The following is a 21,614-nucleotide window of genomic DNA, read 5'->3' as shown; positions in this document are numbered from 1 at the left end:
CCCAAAAAAAAAAAACATCACAATAAAACAAATTAACCTGCACTTTACCTTTTAAAAAAAGTAAAAAAATAAATCCATACAGATAAGTGTTTCCGTTTATGGATGCAGATGCTGTGTGTGTGTGTACATGTGTGCATCTAAAGTAAGTGGAGAGGAGGAATCAGACCCTCCCAGAGAGGACAGATTGAGGTGGTTTGGACATGTTCAGAGGAGAGATAGTGAATATATCGGTAGAAGGTTGGAGCTGCCAGGCAGGAGGTGTAGAGGAAGACCAAAGAGCAGATTTATGGATGCAGTAAGAGAGGACATGAAGTTAGTTGGTGTGAGAGAAGAGGAAGCAGAGGATAGGGTTAGATGGAGGCAGATAACTCGCTGTGGCCGAAAGACAAAGAAGAAGTGTTCATGTAATGTAAAGTAAATGAGATCGGTCAGATCGGAATTCATGTGACTGTCATCAGTCAAGACCAGCAATGTAGCAATGCTAGCAACAGCTGCTTAAACAGCTAAAGCGAGACATCTGGCTTTCTTTCTCCCTCTAGACCTCAATGTAGAATTCCTCGCCATCCTCCAGACCGAAACCCCCATATATATTTCTGTTAAAAGTGCATCTATTGTTCATTCCAGCGTTGCACAAATATAGAGGGTTTTAAAGAAGTATTGATTTGTACATGCGTACCATTTTTGAGGACAGACATGTCCATATTAGAGTCAGATAAAAATCATGTGTCATTATGAACATGAAAATCTGATCTGACCAAAAAAAAAAAAATCAGAATTGAGCAACATGGCTTGTCATGTGAATGTAGGCTTAGTTATGTTACAAAACATTATAAACCAAACACAGTGGATCAACCAGAACATGTTAAATGTCTGAAGTTCGGTTCCTCACCACTGCGCTAGGAAAACGGACATGCAACCAAGAGATTACAGAGTCAGACATTACGGTTTAAGGTGAAATTATAAACTAGAGGCTCTGAGGCTCTTTATTTCCTTATTGGCTACTTTAATCTGGAAGGAATTTCAGACATCAAACACTGTGTAAATATATTTAAAATGTTGTTCTGCTTTAAAATATCTGAAATATTACCACCACCGCATGACCACATCCACCGCATTTAAACCATTTTTATTTAAACAACTGGAATTGTTAAAACTGTCCCATTTCGCCTTTAGCTGGTAATAATAAAAACACTTCTGGCTAGCAAGCTAGCTAGTTACCCGACAAGATTCCTTTCAAAGTAAACAGTTTGTGCTTTCCAGAGCAACATCTCTTTTCCTCGGCTACATTGTTCTTATGCTACATCGATTTGGTTCTTGAGGTGGAATTTGTTCCTCGTCATCACACACTCCTGTCTTTGTGCACTCAATAGCACCACCCAGTGGTGAGAAGAAAGTTGCAGAAGTCTCCCTGCTCCCCTGGTGTCAGAGGTCTGAGGTAGCGTGTGAGTGCATGCCGCGGTTCTTCTGTGCTCGCTCTCTGTCCCAGTCGGTGGTTACTTTCTCGTTGTTCCACACGGTGGAGGTCTCGGTGTCACTGATGTAGCCCGGGTCGCCCGTGTAGTGCGTGGGGTAGACGAGTAACGGCTCAACGGAGAACGCCCGGAGATCCCTCACCTCGTAGTGAGACATGTAGTCCTCCCTACAGAGAGGTGGAAGGGTGTCGTCATGGCAACAATCAAATTATGAAATCATGTTTAAAACCGCTCGACCTCTTTGACCTGAAATGCACCAAGATATGAATGACAAGTTTGTTGAACACTTACACTGGGTGCTTGTTGTACATGACCGGCAGGAACTCGTCTACAGGAAGCACTTTTTTCAGAGGCTCCGCCCTCAGCAGCTTATTGACTCCCTGTAGCGAGATCATGTAGCCCAGGGTCCAGTAGGAATAGTCGGCTTCGACCAGGTTGCGGATGTTAGGAACCGGTTTCTCCGGCTCGTCCACTTGCATCCTCTTCCTCCCGATGTAACTGCATGTGTGTGTGTGTGTGTGTGTGTGTGTTAGCAATAAAAGAAGAAACAAAATAATCAATGATCTTGTGTGACATCGTATTCCAACGGTGTGAAATACTTTTCATGTTTAAGTTCTGCAAACGCGAATGTGTGAATGTTTGATTTGATTTTTCTGCTGAGTTTCTGTTTTTCCTTTGAGCTGACGTGATGCGTGTGTGTGTGTAATCTGGCGTTGAGGAGGAGTGTGTGTGTGTTGGGAGTTTACTGTGTATCTAATAAGAAGATAAAAGAAGACAATTTTCGCTTGTTATCTCTCCCCTTATATCCCTCTCATTACTCAGAGCTGGGTAATTAAATTCAATTACACACTGTCAGTTCCAAATCAGCAGGACGGTAATGTGTGTGTGTTTGTGTGTGTGTGTGTGCTCACATTAAATCCCAGTCGAGTTGTTCTGCCTCAACGTCCTTCATCAGTTTCTGCAGTCTCCTCTTAAAGAACGGCTCGAAACGCAGATCGTCTTCTATAACCAGAGACCTCTGAAGTCCTCGTTCTGCTATCTACAACACACACACACACACACACACACACATTCTTTTTCATGATTATGGAGGCCAGGACTATTTTTGTGAATGTCTTTACTCTTCACACATACACACCCTTGGACCACACCATATGGACAAACACACACACACACACACACACACCTCAGTCCAGATGTTGTAGTGAGACAGGAAACAGCCGAGTTCTCCTTTAGTGAGCGGCCTGCCATGATACGGGTCACTGTAACCCGGCAACATGCTGATCCCCAACGCCTGGATCTGAGTGTCGTTTAACACCCTGAGAGAGAGAGAGAGAGAGAGAAGAAAAAGAAGAGATGATAGTAACATGTGAAATGTTCTATAGATACTCCTATGGTGTGTGACCGACACGAGCGAGAGAGGAGATTTAGCCGTTTGCGGGTGTGTGTGCTAGAGAGACGTACTTGCCGTCCACAGCGTTTATGATCTTGCAGCTGATCTCCTGCTCCCACAGAGTCCTCAGCATCCTCTCTCTCCGATCCAAACGCCTCAGGAGGTTAATCATGAAAACCTACCACACAGTTCACATACTGTAAACACCACATACCAAACAGAATTGCACCCCCACACACACCTCCCCTGTTTCACCTCCTCCAAGAAATACAACCTCACCTCATCAAAGCCCAGTTTATCAGGTTGTTTCGGGGGGACGGAGAGATGGGCCGAGGGTTCCACCGGAGAACCTTTCACTGAGAACAGTCAAACAGGGTTATGTCCAGTTCATGTCTCCACGACAACATCATCATGAACCATCGTTAACCTGAACTCACCCATGACCTCGAGCAGAGTGTGCAGGAAGTTATCGGCTTCGTCCCGTAGGGAATTACGGGTGTGCAGAGGGACGGGGAGGTGGCCGTAAGTCTCACGGTTACACAGGTACATCTGAACATCTGGAGGAGGAGAGGAGACAGGTTAACACAAATGAATTGGCGTGGACAGTGGACAGAGCGACACCCTTCATAGAAGCTGAGAGTAGAATAAGAAAAAGATATGAAGTGACGATGGAACGAACTAAATGTTAGTTTTAAAGCTTATGTCCCAGCATTCACAGAAGAAATAAAACACCTGGATGGAGTGCTGTTACAGAAAAGTAATCAGTGTGGTGTCAGGTGTTCTTCTTATATCAATTATAAGTTACAGCAGCAAGGCTGAGTCGGAAATTTTCCGCATTCTGGTTATATTAAACCTTCTGTTGGCCAAACTGTCTTATCAGCCGTCTCCGTTCGAGGCTCCCGTCTCCCCAGTCACTGCTGTGCAGGTGTTACGAACACAGACGCCACGCTTGTGATTTGAACAAAAGAAGAGCAGCTTGCAACAATTCTAGGGCTGGTCCGAATACCATTTTTTGAGCTTCGAGTATTCGGTAGTGATCAACCTGGAATATTCGAAGCTTCGGTGGGAGGGAATCTCTCTGTGTGTCTGTCTGTTGCATTTTTATGTCGAGAACCGTTCATCCAACTGCTGCGGACGCAAGGGAGTGCAAAGTCGCATTTTTGTGTAATATGGATACAGGCAAGTTGTCATAAACCAACCTGAGTAAACCAGAAGACGTAGCTTTAGCGCTTAGCCCTTTGTAGCGTGGATGGTAAACCCAAACGCGGAGTAACACGAGTAGGCAGGATAACCACGCGATTTTTTTAGGGACTCTCTTGAATTGGGAGCAAGGTTAAACACAATTTATCCTGCGTCCTATGAACACACTCAATCTGAAAGCAAACCCAAGAAAGTGAGTATTCACGAATCGGCGAAAGTGTCCGAAGCGACATGGACGAACTCAATGACTAAGCGATGTGCCGCGCCATCTTGTCTCCTTTATGCTTTCTGGTTCGCGACTGTATTATTTCCGGGTCCTAGCGCCGGTCGCTGGCCAGGTGTGCATAACAAAAGAACCGTTTCGCAGGGATCGATGTCACAGGTTAAATTTCTTTTCTTTTTCCGATTATTCGAATCTCAAAATGAAAAATCTAATTCCATCCCTCCAATCGAATATTCTGGTCCAGCTAAACAATTCATGATTTTTTTTTTGTGGTCTGAAGGTGTACCTGGTGCTGAAACTACACACAGAAGAGCATAAACAAAAGTCTGCAAACAAAACATGAAGCCATTTTCTAAGGAAGGTGAAAGAGAATCACTACTGGTGACGAGACACAGATTCATCACTTCGAGTCTGAGAGTAAACAGCAAAGTCTGGAACGGAAACATCCACAAACACCAACTGAGAAAAAGCTAAAAATTCGACCATCGGCTGAAAAATTCATCAACGCTTATAGTTTTCTGGGATTCGCAAAAGTATTGAAACACCATCAGGAAAAAGGTTTAACACTCGACAGTGAGACGCTTATTGAAGAGCTGAAGACTAAACTTCATGGCATCGTGATCTCGCGTGACGATACATGTCCGCACACTTCTGTCCACCTTGTTTTGAGCTTTTAAAGTGTCCTCCTCATAGTCCTCATTTAGCTTCATCAGACTTTTACCTGTTTGGTCCCCTGAAAGCAGCCCTACAACAACGAAGATTCACTTTTGATGAAGAAGTGAAGACAGCAGTGCATCCATTGCTCGCAGCACAGACTAAAATATTTTATTAAAGAATATGAGAGAATATGAACCGGTGGACGGGTGAACAAAGTGTATTGAAAATTGTTTTGAAAAACTATGTATTTGCCTTTTTCTAAAAGTTAATTAAAATAAAGTCTACAACCAGTAGACTCTCTACTCATAAGGACCTTCCTGAGGAACTGGAAAGAAGTTTAAATCTTATACAAAGTCCAGATATACATATTACACAATCACTGCTTTGCAATTTTACACTCACACACACACACACACCTGCCATACGGGCGAAGAAGGCGAAGATGATGACATCATCAAAGGCCCAGGTGTATTCGGGGTGAGGTGGGTAGAAGGCCAGCTCTCTGGATGCTTGTTTCCTGAGATCCAGCAGGAAGGTGGAGTGGACCATGGGGACGGGGAAGCAGCCACGCCTGTCCTGACGCCTTATGGGCATGTAGTCTGGTGTGCGCTTGTAGTAGCCCTGCACACATCACACACACACACACACACACACACCCTACATTAAACACAACTATAGATTTATACCAGATAAACAACTAAATCCCAAAAGACGTCATTACAAACACACACACACACACACACACACACACTCTACCTGAGAGGTCATTCCACACCAGAAGTTGGAGTACGCAGCTCTGGAGTCCATCATCGGTGCCACAATGGTTTTATTTTCTTTTATCAGCTTCCAGAGGACGTCAGGGTTAGTGAGAAGGTTATCACAGTCCACTAACTACACACACACACACACACACACACACGCACACGCAGACACAGAGACAGAGATTGATATTGTGAGTGTGTAATAGTAGACCACATCCAGCAGGGGGCAGAGTATATGACTGACCCCTGCAGCCCCATGCATTCTTACACACTTTCACCCTGGAAACAACTTACAAGCAGACCCACACACACACACACACCGTTATAATAACAGGCATTCGGCACACTGCAAACATCATACACCAAATGAAATGCGACACGCAGGACAGATTATAACCCTCGGCACGCTGCGCTAAAGACGAACCGGCACTAATCAGAGAGTCGAGATTCTGGAGATCCTATAAAAATAAACCGAGACCTATAGAGGACACGACTCAACATGTGACCCGACGTACACGTCTGGGGTTTTCATGCCAAACAGATATTTTTATGTGACTGAATGAATGCTTTTGTGTTTAGAGTAGTCTGAGGCCAGCTAGCATCTGTAACTGATATCTGTAGCTATTTCTACACGACTCTGGTGCAGTGTAAACATCTGGATTTAGTCTTTTTTTTTGTAATGAAAACGAATTAACTTACTCATCAACATCCTTAACAATTACACATGTTTGAGTTGTTAGTGTTTTCCTGGAATGGTTGGGAAATGTCTGTGTGTAGCATCACCTCTTATTATAAAACAACACTGCTAACAAGATGTTGGCTCACGTCTGTGAAAAATATGGCTAATATTCTATGGCTAAACTATTCTAATATGGCTAATGTGCTAACATTCTAGCAGCAGAAATGATAAACAGCAGTTAACAACACTGTCCTGTTTATTAGTTTGCAATCAGTTCACAGAACCACGGTTTGCTAATTCACAGGTTTATGTGCAAGAAATAGGAGCCTGAAGCAAATCCTCGTCTTTTCTCATTAAACATCAGCTTTAAAACGATAGTGCTAAAGTAAACACTGCTGCTAACAAAACCTTACTGCTAAAATGACAGCTAAAATGCTATTGCTAATAGTGTTACTGCTAAATAAAACTCTAGTGCTAACGAAACATTAATGGTAAATAAACCTTTAGTGCTAATAAAATGTGACTGCTAAATACAATGCTAGTGCTAATAAAATATGATGACTAAATAAAATGCTAGTGCTAATAAAACATTACTGCTAAACAGTGTTGGGTGTGACGCATTACAAAGTAACACAGTAGAGTACTTGGATTACTTTTTTGATGTAACGTGTTAGGTCGCCATTTAAGTCTCAGTTATTTAGTTATACTTTATAAAATGTAATGCGTTATTCAGACAATTTATGTAATCCGCGAGCCAAACAGCAGTCATTCCCAACCCTCAGTGTGTTTGTAAAAGTTGTCCTACAAGCCCCGCCCCCGACAACCCGCCCCCCTCTGTTACTCCTCCTGTTATATCCCCATCTCACCTATGCAGTTTGAATATACGAGGACCGACGCGCGAAAAGATAAAAACCTAATCACAGCGCCAAAACTTGCGGTGAATCTTACAGCCACCGCGCGAAGCCGTGTAGGTGAGATGGGGGGATTAGTAGGTGAGATGGGGGATTAGTAGATGAGATGGGAGGATTAGTAGGTGAGAAAGAGGGATTAGTAGGTGAGATAGGGATATTAGTAGGTGAGATGGGGGTATTAGTATGTGAGATGGGGGTATTAGTAGGTGAGATGGGGGTATTAGTAGGTGAGATGGGGGGATTAGTAGGTGAGATGGGGGATCAGTAGGTGAGATGGGGTATCAGTAGGTGAGAGAGGGGTATCAGTAGGTGAGATGGGGGTATCAGTAGGTGAGAGAGGGGTATCAGTAGGTGAGATGGGGGGATTAGTAGGTGAGATGGGGGATTAGTAGATGAGATGGGAGGATTAGTAGATGCGATGGGAGGATTAGTAGGTGAGAAAGAGGGATTAGTAGGTGAGATAGGGATATTAGTAGGTGAGATGGGGGTATTAGTATGTGAGATGGGGGTATTAGTAGGTGAGATGGGGGGATTAGTAGGTGAGATGGGGGATCAGTAGGTGAGATGGGGTATCAGTAGGTGAGAGAGGGGTATCAGTAGGTGAGATGGGGGTATCAGTAGGTGAGAGAGGGGTATCAGTAGGTGAGATGGGGGGATTAGTAGGTGAGATGGGGGATTAGTAGATGAGATGGGAGGATTAGTAGGTGAGAAAGAGGGATTAGTAGGTGAGATAGGGATATTAGTAGGTGAGATGGAGGGATTAGTAGGTGAGATGGGGGGATTAGTAGGTGAGATGGGAGGATTAGTAGATGTGATGGGAGGATTAGTAGGTGAGAAAGAGGGATTAGTAGGTGAGATGGGGGGATTAGTAGGTGAGATGGGGGTATTAGTAGGTGAGATGGGGGTATTAGTAGGTGAGATGGGGGGATTAGTAGGTGAGATGGGGGTATTAGTAGGTGAGATGGGGTATCAGTAGGTGAGAGAGGGGTATCAGTAGGTGAGATGGGGGTATCAGTAGGTGAGAGAGGGGTATCAGTAGGTGAGATAGGGGTATTAGTAGGTGAGATAGGGGTATTAGTAGGTGAGATGGGGGGATTAGTAGGTGAGATAGGGGGATTAGTAGGTGAGATGGGGGGATTAGTAGGTGAGATGGGGGTATTAGTAGGTGAGATAGGGGGATTAGTAGGTGAGATGGGGGGATTAGTAGGTGAGATGGAGGGATTAGTAGGTGAGATGGGGTATCAGTAGGTGAGAGAGGGGTATCAGTAGGTGAGATGGGGGTATCAGTAGGTGAGAGAGGAGTATCAGTAGGTGAGATGGGGGTATTAGTAGGTGAGATGGGGGTATTAGTAGGTGAGATGGGGGGATTGGTAGGTGAGATGGGGGGATTAGTAGGTGAGATGGGGGATTAGTAGGTGAGATGGGGGGATTAGTAGGTGAGATAGGAGTATTAGTAGGTGAGATGGGGGGATTAGTAGGTGAGATGGGGGGATTAGTAGGTGAGATAGGGGGATTAGTAGGTGAGATGGGGGGATTAATAGGTGAGATGGGGGGATTAGTAGGTGAGATGAGGGGATTAGTAGGTGAGATGGGGGGATTTGTAGGTGAGATGGGGGATTTGTAGGTGAGATAGGGGTATTAGTAGGTGAGATAGGGGTATTAGTAGGTGAGATAGGGGTATTAGTAGGTGAGATGGGGGTATTAGTAGGTGAGATAGGGGGATTAGTATTAACAGACTATGGGCCAGACTTCACTGAGTGATGATGGTAGAACAATTATAAAGGTCTTGACTAAACTAAAATTGTGTAAGGGAATTAGTTACTTTAAAAGGTAACATCCCTCAACACTGCTGCTAAATAACATCAAAGTGCTACTCCTAGAAAAATGCTACAATTGAATAAATTTACAAAAAAAAAAGCCACTAAATTTTCATTGAGACATGAACATATCCATCTTTTCTTGATCTTTTCGCAGACTGTCATAGATCCGGGTGTTTTTGTAACACACCAGGAAGTAGTCGGCCCACATCTGCCTGGCCGTGTCCAGTGCTGCTTGTCGTAGCTTCATCACGTGCTCGTAGCGCGGATCGGTCCAGTGCTTCGGCCCGTCCTCGTCTTCATACTCTCTAACACGAGAACAGGAGCGGAGACAGAAATGTTGATGACTAAACTACAACACAAAGCTGTAGAGGGTGCGAGTGTCATTTCTCTCACCTGGGCTCCTCCTGCGGTCTCCACTCCACATAGTGGTACAGAGTCTGCACTTTAGTGAGCCACTCGCGCAGGATGGCTGTCGTGTTGTCCGCATTGTGGTCCGTCGCCACCCTAACACACACACACACACACACACACACACACAGGAATCAGTCAGGTATAATAAAACAAACCTGACTAACATGTGAACTTAGTAGCACTGACTCTCTCATTACAGCACCCTCTCTCAGGGGGGTGTGATGTATTACGCTTTGAGACGTATCTAGAGCGAGATTGAGACGTCTAGACGACTGGGTCAGATCAACTCCAGAAGGCAGTGAGTGATGCTTTAAGTGATGTTCTGATGGGAAACCCCGGGTCCCGCCTCTCATGTGAATGTATCACCTACCTAAACACCGTTACAGTCCGTCAAGGAGACAGTGTTCCCTGTGAACCCCTTATCCCACCCCCTCCCCCCCACCCCCCATACCCCCGCAGGACATATAAACAGCTTTTGTTCACTGGTAGACACAACAGACGGGTTTGGAATTCATCTTTAGCTAGGACATGCTTGTTGGAGATTTTAGAGACAGATCAGCATGTCTTGCATCATCACTGTGAAGAAGGCTGAATGTTTTCCACTGAAATTCATCACACACACACACACACACACACACACACAGAAAAGAACATTTGAGTCAGATGTCTGCTGCATCTGTTCTGTTAGAATGCCGCAGAGTCTCAAAGCATGATGGGGAAGATTCTCCCAGAAAAGAAAACAAAATCTGATAGAATTGAACTTGAATGCGAGAGCCGTCAGAGAGTGTGTGATGCTTGGGGGGCACATAATTTTGGACTATGTACTGTAGATGATCCTGAGCAGTTAATTAAAATGTTATTACAGTGATTTAAGTGATGATGTGGTACTGCTGATATTTCCTCATGCAGTGTGTGTGTGTGTGTGTGTGTGTGTGTGTGTGTGTGTGTGTGTGTGTGTGTGTGTGTGAATTATAGCTGGAGTGCTGCTTCTGTGTGTATTGAGACTCATTATGTTCACACACTTTGGTGTGAGTTTCACAAGTAGATAGTGGACACACACACACACACACATTCTTGAAGCAAATGACTTTTTTTTTGCTCAGTTTCTCTGGAAGCACCTGGGTACCATATGCTTCTTTTTCTCTTTCTCTTTGTCCATCTGTCTCTCGTTTCTCATTGTCAATCAGTTTCTGTCTGTCTCTCTTTGTCTCTCTCTCCGTCTCCATCCCTCTCACCCCAGTCTCTGTCTCTGATTCACAGCTCAACACGACAGAAAGTTCACATCCCCTCCAAGATGTCCAAACCGCACCGCTGCCCCTGGATGTCCTCGATCTCCTGCTGTATTAAACTCGGAGTGTGTGAGACGGTGTGATGTGGTGAGGAGACGCAGTGTGTGTGTGTGCCACCTCAGCTCTCGGCTCTGTGTATAAAGAAATATTAACACAAATCCAACCTCGGGATGAACAGTGTGGAGAGGCGTTCTGAAATAAACGCACCGTATCTCTCTCTCACACACACACACACACACACACACACTGAGAAACATCAAACATGTGCAGACCTGCTACTCATCTATTCACAGAGTGACGAGTCGTGCGAGGTGCAACATGTTGGATTCCGCTATAATCGAGTTATAATCAACGCGGTAACTAAATATTATATACACGTACATACAAGTGGTGTTCGAGTCAATGTGGGACTCGCAGAATAACAACACAGTTCTGGGAGTAAAGACTCTAATGCACTGATCCCGGTGTTCCTCAGGAACTCCTTTAATGTCTCAAACATATGGAAATGTCCAGGAGTGTTCACAGGCGTCTTTAAAAGGTTCGCATTATTTATGTATTTATATACAGGTTCAGTATTTATACACACAGGTCAATGTGTTTTGCAGTAGAATTACAGTAGCGCCATCCAATTTTTAAATACGTCAAATAATATGTCACCTCTATCATTTTACTGCAAAACAAATGTACCTGTGTGTAATAATAACCTAACATAACCTTAACCACTGCTCAGATCTTATCCGTCACGCAAACAAAATCCTCAAAAACACACACACATGAGTAAACACTCACACGCGTCTTCTTCTTAACTGTCTGTTTTGCTATATTTGTCTTTATTCCACCAGTTTTCGGCACGGTGTCTGATCCTAGTGCTTTTAATGTCGGTTCCAATCATGTCAGTTAGAAATATTCTCTGTACGGCGACTATAGGACGTCTGGCTGATAGTAAATATTAAAGGTATAAATTATCCACGATCGAACATTACATTTCAAACGATGTATAAACAAAACACATTCAGAGGCGCCCGAAACGGTTTGAAACACACCCCGCGGAGCCCAAAAACTAAACGGTAACACACTCATTTTATCCAACAATAATAGGCAACATCATAAGCTCATGGGTGCTGTTTACTTAAAAACCAAATCCATCCCTCTTTCCTTCTGAATGAGGAGAGCAGAAACATGATCGGACGGGTGACCCTGTTTAATAAACCCTAATCAGATCCACAGATTTCCCTCTTTAGTAGCAGCCTAGCAGAGGAAAGTCTCATCACACACAGCTCAGTAACTACTAAACGTCCCTGTGTGTGACTCTAACACCAGGCCGGGTGTTCTGTAGCTCCAGTGAGGTGTGAAGGAGGATTAACCTTCAGTCAGTCATGAGCTAAACTCGTTTACTGTGTGTCCCTGCAGGCTAGGCTTCCTCGCTTCACTTCAACACATTCCTACTGATCACCCCCCCACCCCCAACACGCATGCACACACACACACACATGCACACACACTTAAGGATATATTACACTAAGGGTATATTACTTTCAGGGTAATTTTCAGTTGCTTATACCAGTTTGTTAAAAAAAAAGAGGAGTTTGGAAAATGACCAACTTCCTTTCTTTCTGTTTTATTTATTTATTTATTTTTACAAATGTGCAATTCACCAATACTGTAGTGTTGCTTCATGTGTAAATGTCTATTATACAAAAGAAACCTACCTGAATGATGTGACTAAATAATAATAATTACATATTATGTTTTTTGAGTTTTTTTGCACTTTAATTATAATTATTTTTCTTTAAAGTAATAACATGATGATGATGATGATGATGGAATGAGGCATATACCAGATTTAAGAAGACAAACATGTGCCAAGAACACACTGCACTATGTAGTGTGTACTGTAAAAGCACCAACATGTTTTTTTATTACAAACTTTTTACACACTACTGCACATTAATTTCAGTTAAATTCAATTTTATTTGTGTAAGGCTTTTAACAACAATCATTGTCGCTAAGTAGCGTTACAGAATGTGATTTACAGTACGGTTACTTACACACTCACTTTATGCACATCAGTTATTGAGCGTTGTGTACTTACTGTGTATAGTGTCTAGTCTATAACAAAATCTACAGTGTTTTATGTCGGTCTGTACATTAAGAGTCGGAAATCAATGGCAGATAAGTTCTGATAACAAAAAAACAAACAAAATAAAACAGAACAAAACAAAAAAGTTCAAAAGATTTTTCCTTTGGGTATAAATTGCACGTCAGACTCTTTAGGTTGAGGGAATCTACCTTTAGGGGGAACCCTTTCCATCTGAATGTGAGGTCCTGTTCTGGGGTTCTGCTCTGATTTTTCACCATGCGGCTCCTTCTCTCCAAGAAAAGCCGAGTACAGCCGAGGAATGCCGAGCGGCGGTGTGTGTGGAGCCGAGTGCCCCCGGAGAGAGAGAGAGAGAGAGAGAGAGAGGAAGGGCTGCAGCTATGAACAAGCTGATTGTGGAACATCTGGACACGTCTCAACTCGCACACTTCCCCCACCAACCAAGACAACCCCCCCCCCCCCCCAAGAGGTACATCCTAACATCAGACTTAATATTTATTAAATCACAGAGATGTGTAACTCAGAGAAACTTTTTTCCTTGGTGGAATAAGTGAGGATCAAAGACCGGTTTGGTTCTTAGATGTTTGGGTTTATTCCCAAGTAATAACAACACTGTGTGACTGATGGCACTTATAGTTAGTAACCTAGTAACCAGTGTAAGGATCTATCTAATGATGGAAACTTCAAAGCACTTCTGTAAATGTAACATCATCATCATCATCATCATCATGTAGGTTACACATCCACTGGTCTGTTTAAATCATTATGAATGAACATTATTTCCATTTATAGACATGCAGGAGATGAAGCTCTTGATCTCTCTCACACACACTCACACACACACACACACACACTCACCACACAGCGGTGCGCTCTTTAGGGTACCGCAGGCGCTCGATGGCGCCCAGCACGTGCGGGAGAGAGTGCTCCGAGTTGCGGCACACCAGCGCGAGCAGCACGCGCGGAGCCTGCAGCGGAGACTCGGCGCTCGAGCGCTCCTCCGGGAAGTACGCGCGCGCCGGCCCGAGCGCGAGCAGCGTCCCCGCGGCGGAGAACAACACCTGGAGCAGCGCGCGCCGGCGCATGGCGAGGGTCTACTGCACAGAACGCACGCGCGCGCGCACCGGCACCGATAGCGGCACACTCCCTCTGTACTGCATCACAGAGGCACTCCTGATCCACACACACACACACACACACACACACACACACTGACTCCGCCCCCTGGAGCAGGGTCCAGCTGTCTCCACTCAGAAAGTGCCAGAAGGTTTAGGGGGCGGGGCCAATGCTCAGGGATGCAGCCGTGTGGAGAAGGCACTCAGGCTAAGTTTACACTGTCGGGTAAATGTGACCCAATTCCGATTTTTTTGCTCATATGTGACACACGTCGGATATGTTCTATGTCCGTGTAAACAGGAAAAAAACGCATGCATTCCGATATTTCGAGATCGGTTTCAAAGGCTACGTTTACACTGCAGGTCTCGATGCCCAATTCTGATTTGTTGCCTATATCTGATTTTTTTTGGACCGTCTGTTTACACGATCTTACAACTATGACTCATATCCGATACACGTGTTTACACTCGCCATACCATATAAAACACCTCACATACTTAAAGGGAGGTTTTTGCGCTACACACTAGCCAAGATAGACGAAGGTAAAGTATGCTTGACGCTCTGTGATATATGCAAAGTTCATGAAACGTCACCATGGTTTTAAAACGGAGGAGGAGAAAAAACGGCATAATTGCAGCCTGTGCATATGCTTCATTCACCAAATACTGATTTCTTAATTTTATTTAGGGCTAATAAGCATTAAAAGGGGGGGCTGGGTGCTTTTCCTTTTCCATGTCACCTGCGATGTTATAATTCCACACGCGCTTCCACCGGAGAATAACATTACGTCATTAAACCGTAAAGAAGCCGCAGTTTTAATGGCGTACAGAACGCAATGCCTCAGGAAATCCGATCTGTCTGTTTACACCACAATCACATTAGCACAAATCTGATTTATATCTGATTTATTTCCACTGATGAAGGAGGCCTGAAACCGATCTCGAAATATCGGAATGTATGCGTTTTTTTCCTGTTTACACGGACATAGAACATATCCGACGTGTGTCACATATGAGCAAAAAATCGGAATTGGGTCACATTTACCTGACAGTGTAAACGTAGGCCTTTATATGTGGAAATTAATCAGATATAAATCCGCGACTTCTTCACGGTTTAATGACGTAATGTTATTCTCCGGTGGAAGCGCGTGTGGAATTGTAACATCGCAGGTGACATGGAAAAGGAACAGCTTATTAGGGCTAAATAAAATTAAGAAATCAGTATTTGGTAAATGAAGCATATGCGCAGGCTGCAATTATGCGGTTTTTTTTTCCTCCTCCGTTTTAAGACCATTGGCTAGTGTGTAGCGCAAGAACCTCCCTTTAAGTATGCGCAATGTTTCAGATGGTATGGCGAGTGTAAACGCGTGTATCGGATATGAGTCATAGTTGAAAGAACATGTAAACAGACGGTCAAAAAAATCAGATCATCAGTTCATCAGAGTACAGTTCACCAGAGTACAGTTCACCTCTCCCAAATGAAGCGGACAAGCAGGGGGGCTAAATTATGTCAGTGACACCTGACTTTCTTACAAATAACGCTCATTTTATTCAAAATATTATAAACACAGATGAATAATTAGCACTTTTTTTTATTTATTTAATCTAACTCTTAGGTTTGTTAGCCTTCTTGCTTATGATGCTTGCTATGCTTACCTTGCTTAAAAAAACACAATAAAAGCCTAATATACAAACCATCACAGAAATTATAATGGTTTCTATTAAATACCATTATGAACCATTAACTTTTTTCAGTGAAACTATTACAAAATTCCTTATTGTAGTGTGTTTTGGACACTTTTCCAATAGGATTTACCATCCCACCCACCAATAGAATCAATCCATCATATACCAGCAGACATTGTTATACTTACCATTAAAACCAATACAATTCCCATTATAACCATTAAATCCATTACATCTTCTATAATTTTTGGACAGGGTTAACCCTTGGGGCGCCAGAAGGGAGTCTCGCCCGCGGAGCAATTCAGCGTAGAACCGCCCCTGTACACAACCATATACAGTAGCACTGTCGCCTTGCACCTCCAGGGTGCGGGTTCGATTCCCGGCCAGGCCCGATTCCCGTCTGTGTGTGCATGGAGTTTGCATGTTCTCCCTGTGTTTGGTGGGTTTCCTCCAACAGTCCAAAGATATGCAGGTTAGGCAAACTGCCGTTCCCAAATTGCCCGTAGTGTGTAAATGGGTGTGTGAGTGTGTGTATGTGTGTGTGCCTTATGATGGATTGGCACCCTGTCCAGGGTGTACCCCTCCTCGTGCCCTAAACCTCCTGGGATAGACTCCAGGCCCCCGCGACCCTGAATACAGGATAAAGCGGTATAGAAGATGAGTGAGTGAGAGAGAGAGATTGTCTAAAAATATTTCCATGACATTTTTTTTTTTTCATTCTGGTGCAGGAGAAACTTAAGTGTCATTGACTGTAAATAAACAAATGAGAAAGTACAATATTTCCAGAAAAAAGTACATTTTGCTGCCAGGTTTCTGATTATATTTTTTCTTCCCTGTTCAGTGTTTGATCCTACAGCTCAGTGGTTAAGGCATTGGATTACTGGAGGACCTGGGCCAGGTCCGATTCACCCACTGGATTTAAGTTTCTGCATGAATGCACATTTGGTTCAGTCTGACAGGAAGGTTACACAAATATTTCAGTATGAAATAATCATAACTTGCAACTTTAATCACAAAACATGCTCTTCATGATTGCTTATTTTTTATAAACATACTCAAATACACACACACACACACACACACACACACACTGATTTGTCTCTGCCACTCCTCTTGTCACTCTGCTATGCAGGTATTAACATACCTGCTGTTTTGCACGTCATGGCATAATGGTGTTAATTTCCCCCGTGTATAATCTGCATTTTTCCGCCTGTAAAAAAACATCTTCCTCCACCCAGTGATTACACACCGACGTATATTTTCGTTTTGGAAGAATTGAAACTCCTACACAGATTTTATTCCCTCTCAGGTCTTAAATACCTCTTAGTTCAGCTCTGTCACACTGACATTGTTGAAACACAGAAACGCACTCTTATCATGGCGTCCTCTCTAGAAGACAATCTCTTGTGCTCAGTGTGTTTGGAGGTTTATCAGGACCCTCAGCTCCTCTCCTGTGGACACAGTTTCTGCCGCAGTTGTATCGGATCTTTTCAGAATGATTTATCTGCAAGATGTCCCATGTGTCAGCAGGAGATCAAACAACAACCTGTGATCAACCTGGTTCTAAGGAACACCTGCATTTCCTACCAGAGGGAGAAAGAGAAGGTGAAAGAGAACAAGGAGAAAGAAGAGGTGAAAGAGAAGGTGAAAGAGAAGGTGAAAGAGAAGAAGAAGAAAGAAGAGGAGGAGGAAGACCAAGAAAATAAATGTTTACTGCATGGAGAGAAAATCCTGTTTTTCTGCAAAGATGATGAACAAGCGATATGTTCTCGATGCAGAGAACAGAGTCACATGTTACACCAAGTTCAACTTCTGACACACACTGTGACGCAGCGAAAGGTGTGTACAAATTGTATACAAAAATGTGTATATTTATGATATATGATATGTATGATGGGTATATTATAGTACTTATATATTACTATTATAGAATATTGTGTTTTAAAGCTCTTAGAATGATTATAAAATATAAAGCTAACCAGAACGTTTCCAGACGGTTTTGTAACACAATTGTAACCAAAATGTTCCTGCTAGGGAAATCATCTGTGTTTGATGTGTGTGTGTGTGTGTGTGTGTGTGTGTGTGTGTGTGTGTAGAGGCTTTTTATAGCCCTGAATAAGTCAATAAGTGTTTAAAATGCTCAGATTGCAAGTTTTTTTTTGTTTTTTTGTAAAAACTTAATCCACTAAAGCAACCATGCATCTCTGCAGGACCAAATTAAAGCAGCTCTCCGTCCAGCTGAGAAAGTTCTGGAGTCTTTACAAAATGGTACAGCACTGGAGCGTAGAGTCACCAAACACATTGAGGTAAGGTGTAGAACAAGATTGTCAGGGTAACATACTTTGCTGTACAGTGGGTTTATTGATCAGCTGGTTATTTCCTGTTCTCCTACTTTTATAAATATATTTAGTTATTATGTACAGAAAGCTTTGTGTTTTAAGGAGAACATGTCTGAACCAATGCAGCACAAACCATTGAAAAATGTCAATGATAGAAAGGCACCAGAACACCCATGGTTCCGGATTTATACAGATTTTAACTTTATTTTCAGTGTAAATGTAAAGTCCAATAATAAGGAGAATTTATTTATTTATTTATTTATTTATTTATTTTTAACCTAAATGCTCAATAACTGCACGCAGACAGTGCACGTTCGTTCCTGTTTATCTTTTTTGACCCATCAGCATTTTTTTCCTTACCCAAGTCCCAGGCCAAGCAGACTGAGATGCAGATAAAGAAGGAGTTTGAGAAGCTTCATCAGTTCCTCAGAGTGGAGGAGGAGGCCACGAGAGCTGCACTGAAGAAGGAAGAGAAGAAAAAGAAAGGAAAACTTGTAGAATGGATTGAACAGGAGATGCAGTCCCTGTCTGATAGAGTGATGAAGGTGGAAGAAGAGCTGGAGAATGATGATGTCACTTTCCTATCGGTAACTAATGAACAGTTCAATGAGCCGCGTCTTGATTATTCATTATTTGAGTGTCAAATTATCGCTTCAATGTGCACATACAGTAAAGGTTTTTATGAGTGTGTTTGTTTATTTTCCTAATGTTAACCTGTTTGTTTGTGTTTTCTCATTTCAGAATTATAACCAGATTATGACACGGTAGGTTTTTGAAGCATTTTACTCTGACAGCATTAGCTTATTTATCTTTATAGAAGGTATTATTTACCTTGATAGATTAAAACTACATAGAGGTATTATGTGTTTTAGGGCTCAGGACAGACTGTCAGATTCCCAGGTAAACTCAGGATCGCTGATCGATGTGGCCAAACATGTGGGAAACCTGAGGTTCAGAGTGTGGAGGAAAATGAAAGATCTCTGTCCTTACTGTGAGTAACAACTTTCTTACATTTGACAATAAATAAAAAAAAACTATTATTATTATTATTATTAGTAGTAGTAGTAGTACTAAATGAGTGTGTATGTGTGTGTGACCTGCGATGGATGGGCACCCTGTCCAGGGTGTACCCCACCTTGTGCCCTGTGATAGGCTCCAGGCTCCCCATGACCCTAAATACAGCATTAAGCAGTATAGATAATGAGTGAGTGAGTGACTGAGTGAGTGAGTGAGTAAGTGAGGACTGAAATACAATAAAAATTAATTTACAGTATTTTTGCTACTTTTTCCAATTTTAAAGTTATATATAACTTTGACATATTTGTCTTTAAAGGTGTGTAATGATGCTATAGCTTCATCCTGACGGTCAGTGATGGACTTCTCTTTAGGCCCGAAACAATCGGATTCAGCAGACCTACTTTTAAAATCTGTGCTGTGGACATGTCTTGATATGACTGTCAGTTTTCTGCGGGTGTATATTAATGTCCATGCTCTAATTATCACACTGTTTTTATTGTAACAGCCCATTCGCATGAACAGAGTAAAAATGTGTATAATCATTTTCATGTTTATAAATTACACTGCCTATCCATCAAACATCAAGGGTCTAATTAATGGCCTGCATCAAGCAATTAGAATACCACTTGTTTACAAGTACAGCGAGAGTTATAAAAAAAGTATTTTTGCTATGGAGCATAAAGACTGGACTTGGATTGATGGAAAAGGTCATGTGACCTGATGAGTCCAGACTGAGCCTATCCCAGAGTGATGGGCGTGTCAGGGTGAGAAGGGAAGGACATGAAGCGATGCTCCCATCATGCATAGTGTCCACTGTACAAGCCTCTGGAGACAGTGTTATGATCTGGGGTTGATCAGTTACTCAGGTCTAGACTCAGTAACGTTATGGGGCAATAAAATGAAGTCAGCTGACCACCTGAATGTACTGAATCACCAGGTCATCACATCTATAGAGTTTTTCTTCCCTGATTGCATGGAGCATATTTTATGACGCAGAGTGTGAGAGAGCAGCTCTGGGAGCATGAGGATCATTTTTACTGATACCATTTCAGAATAAATTATGAAAATATTAAACAATGCTAATAATCCGAATAATACTATTACAGTATAGCGGTAAAAGTTGCATAACTAAAAAAATAACATAAGTTTACAGCCTTTTCTTTTGCCTATTCAGACCCAATAGTCCTCAACCCAAATTCCACCCCCATCTCTGTGTCTGAAGATCTGGTGTGTGCGAGCCGTGCTGTTTCCTGGTATTACTCCCCCAACCTCCTGCAGAACAACACCAACCATTTGGTTCTTGGTTCAGAGGCCCAAAATGCCACCTTCAACTGCTGGGAAGTGAAGATGGGAAGCAGCAAGCACTGGACCCTCGGTGTGTGTCCACAGTCAGCAGCTGAGAGTGACTTCATACAACCTTTGACTCCTCAAAATGGGTTCTGGGGTCTGTGTAGAAATGGAGATGTCTGTTATGTCTTGGGGTCCACACAACCGATTCAGTTAACGAGGACCCTGGAAAAGGTGCAGGTGAAGCTCGTTCGACGCATTGATCTCAGAAAATGGAAGCTTTTCTGGGTCCTGAGTTTTGTAGATGCTGGGAGAAGATCAGAGATAGCTTGTATTGATTTGGAAATATTTAGGAGGGATCTCTTTCCTTTTTTCATCCCAGAGGACAGGAATGCTCCACTCTGCATTATTCCTGTAAATGTGAACCTGACCAATGAGGAGAAATTTAGAATCTTAGAGAGGCACATGGATATGATTCCTTTATATGGAATTTTCATGGTGCTTTGTGTGTTTTTCTTGATGATGGCATTTTGGTTCTTATGAGATTTTAGTGTAATCATGCAGAATACAGGAAATTTCATGAGATTAAAGCACTTAAATTTTATTCTAGAGTAAGATGTACTAAAAGGAATAATGATAATATAATGATTTAATCATGTTACAATGACACATATACATGAATATGCACATTTGCTTAAAATTAACCAGAAATAAATATGTGCTCTGTGTAAAATTTTGTCGTAAATTTATATTTTAATCAGCATGTACACTGTGAATATAAAATCATGTTTATTTTATAAAGGCTTTGTTCAGGTGTCGGTTCTGATGCTCACTTGCCCGATGTAGGAGCTTTTGGTGATGGACATGGATCAGCATGGGTTTCCTGAACGATCTGCATCCACGCAGCTCCGTACACAACCAAATGTGTTTTATTGTGTGTTCTCACTCCATTCTCTCAGAGCTAGCGTTTACTTTTCCAGCACTTTGAGTTACAGGATGTTTTCTTTGGAATCAGAGAAGAGCGAATATCTCTTACTTTTTCATGTCTTGTGTGCACTTTAGAGAACATTGTACCTGCATTTCAGATTTGTGATCATTGTCAATATTGAAAAATTTACAAAAAATAAATATATGCATAAATACAAATGTAAATAAATAGAAATGCTTAAAAACAAAAATAAAATGAGATTGAAGCAATTCTGTGTGTTATTAATTAGATCTGTTGCATTGTTTTCATGCTTTGGAAACCTTACAGT

The 21,614-nt window shown here is 42.5% G+C and overlaps 2 protein-coding genes across 2 annotated transcripts; one reads left to right on the top strand and one right to left on the bottom strand.

Moving 5' to 3' along the window:
* On the bottom strand, window positions 1-14,048 carry LOC128506881 (procollagen galactosyltransferase 1-like). Its single transcript, XM_053477490.1, has 12 exons — window positions 13,773-14,048; window positions 9,510-9,620; window positions 9,304-9,421; window positions 5,702-5,836; window positions 5,362-5,566; window positions 3,303-3,422; window positions 3,145-3,221; window positions 2,937-3,043; window positions 2,659-2,791; window positions 2,384-2,511; window positions 1,764-1,970; window positions 1-1,639 (listed from the first exon to the last, which is right to left on the bottom strand). The coding sequence occupies exons 1-12, from the start codon at window positions 13,997-13,999 to the stop codon at window positions 1,423-1,425; spliced, it is 1,785 nt and encodes a 594-aa protein (XP_053333465.1). The 5' UTR covers window positions 14,000-14,048; the 3' UTR covers window positions 1-1,422.
* Window positions 14,049-17,032: 2,984 nt separating this feature from the next.
* LOC128506783 (E3 ubiquitin-protein ligase TRIM35-like) lies at window positions 17,033-21,508 on the top strand. Its single transcript, XM_053477369.1, has 6 exons — window positions 17,033-17,554; window positions 17,926-18,021; window positions 18,420-18,641; window positions 18,796-18,818; window positions 18,927-19,045; window positions 20,246-21,508. The coding sequence occupies exons 1-6, from the start codon at window positions 17,093-17,095 to the stop codon at window positions 20,899-20,901; spliced, it is 1,578 nt and encodes a 525-aa protein (XP_053333344.1). The 5' UTR covers window positions 17,033-17,092; the 3' UTR covers window positions 20,902-21,508.
* Window positions 21,509-21,614: the final 106 nt, after the last annotated feature.

Source organism: Clarias gariepinus, chromosome 18 (assembly GCF_024256425.1).
Source record: "Clarias gariepinus isolate MV-2021 ecotype Netherlands chromosome 18, CGAR_prim_01v2, whole genome shotgun sequence".
In the NCBI taxonomy this organism is placed as follows: Eukaryota; Metazoa; Chordata; class Actinopteri; order Siluriformes; family Clariidae; genus Clarias; species Clarias gariepinus.
The sequence above is the reverse complement of the archived record's forward strand: the minus strand, read 5'-3'. Positions and strand labels throughout refer to the sequence as shown.

Coding starts and splice junctions, on each gene's coding strand:
- LOC128506881 (XM_053477490.1), bottom strand. CDS start 13,999: ATGCGCCGGCGCGCGCTGCTCCAGGTGTTGTTCTCCGCCGCGGGGACG. Junction 3,222..3,302: donor CACTCTGCTCGAGGTCATGG/GTGAGTTCAGGT, acceptor GACTGTTCTCAG/TGAAAGGTTCTCCGGTGGAA. Junction 2,792..2,936: donor ATAAACGCTGTGGACGGCAA/GTACGTCTCTCT, acceptor TCTCTCTCTCAG/GGTGTTAAACGACACTCAGA.
- LOC128506783 (XM_053477369.1), top strand. CDS start 17,093: ATGGCGTCCTCTCTAGAAGACAATCTCTTGTGCTCAGTGTGTTTGGAG. Junction 18,642..18,795: donor ATGATGTCACTTTCCTATCG/GTAACTAATGAA, acceptor TTCTCATTTCAG/AATTATAACCAGATTATGAC. Junction 19,046..20,245: donor GAAAGATCTCTGTCCTTACT/GTGAGTAACAAC, acceptor TTGCCTATTCAG/ACCCAATAGTCCTCAACCCA.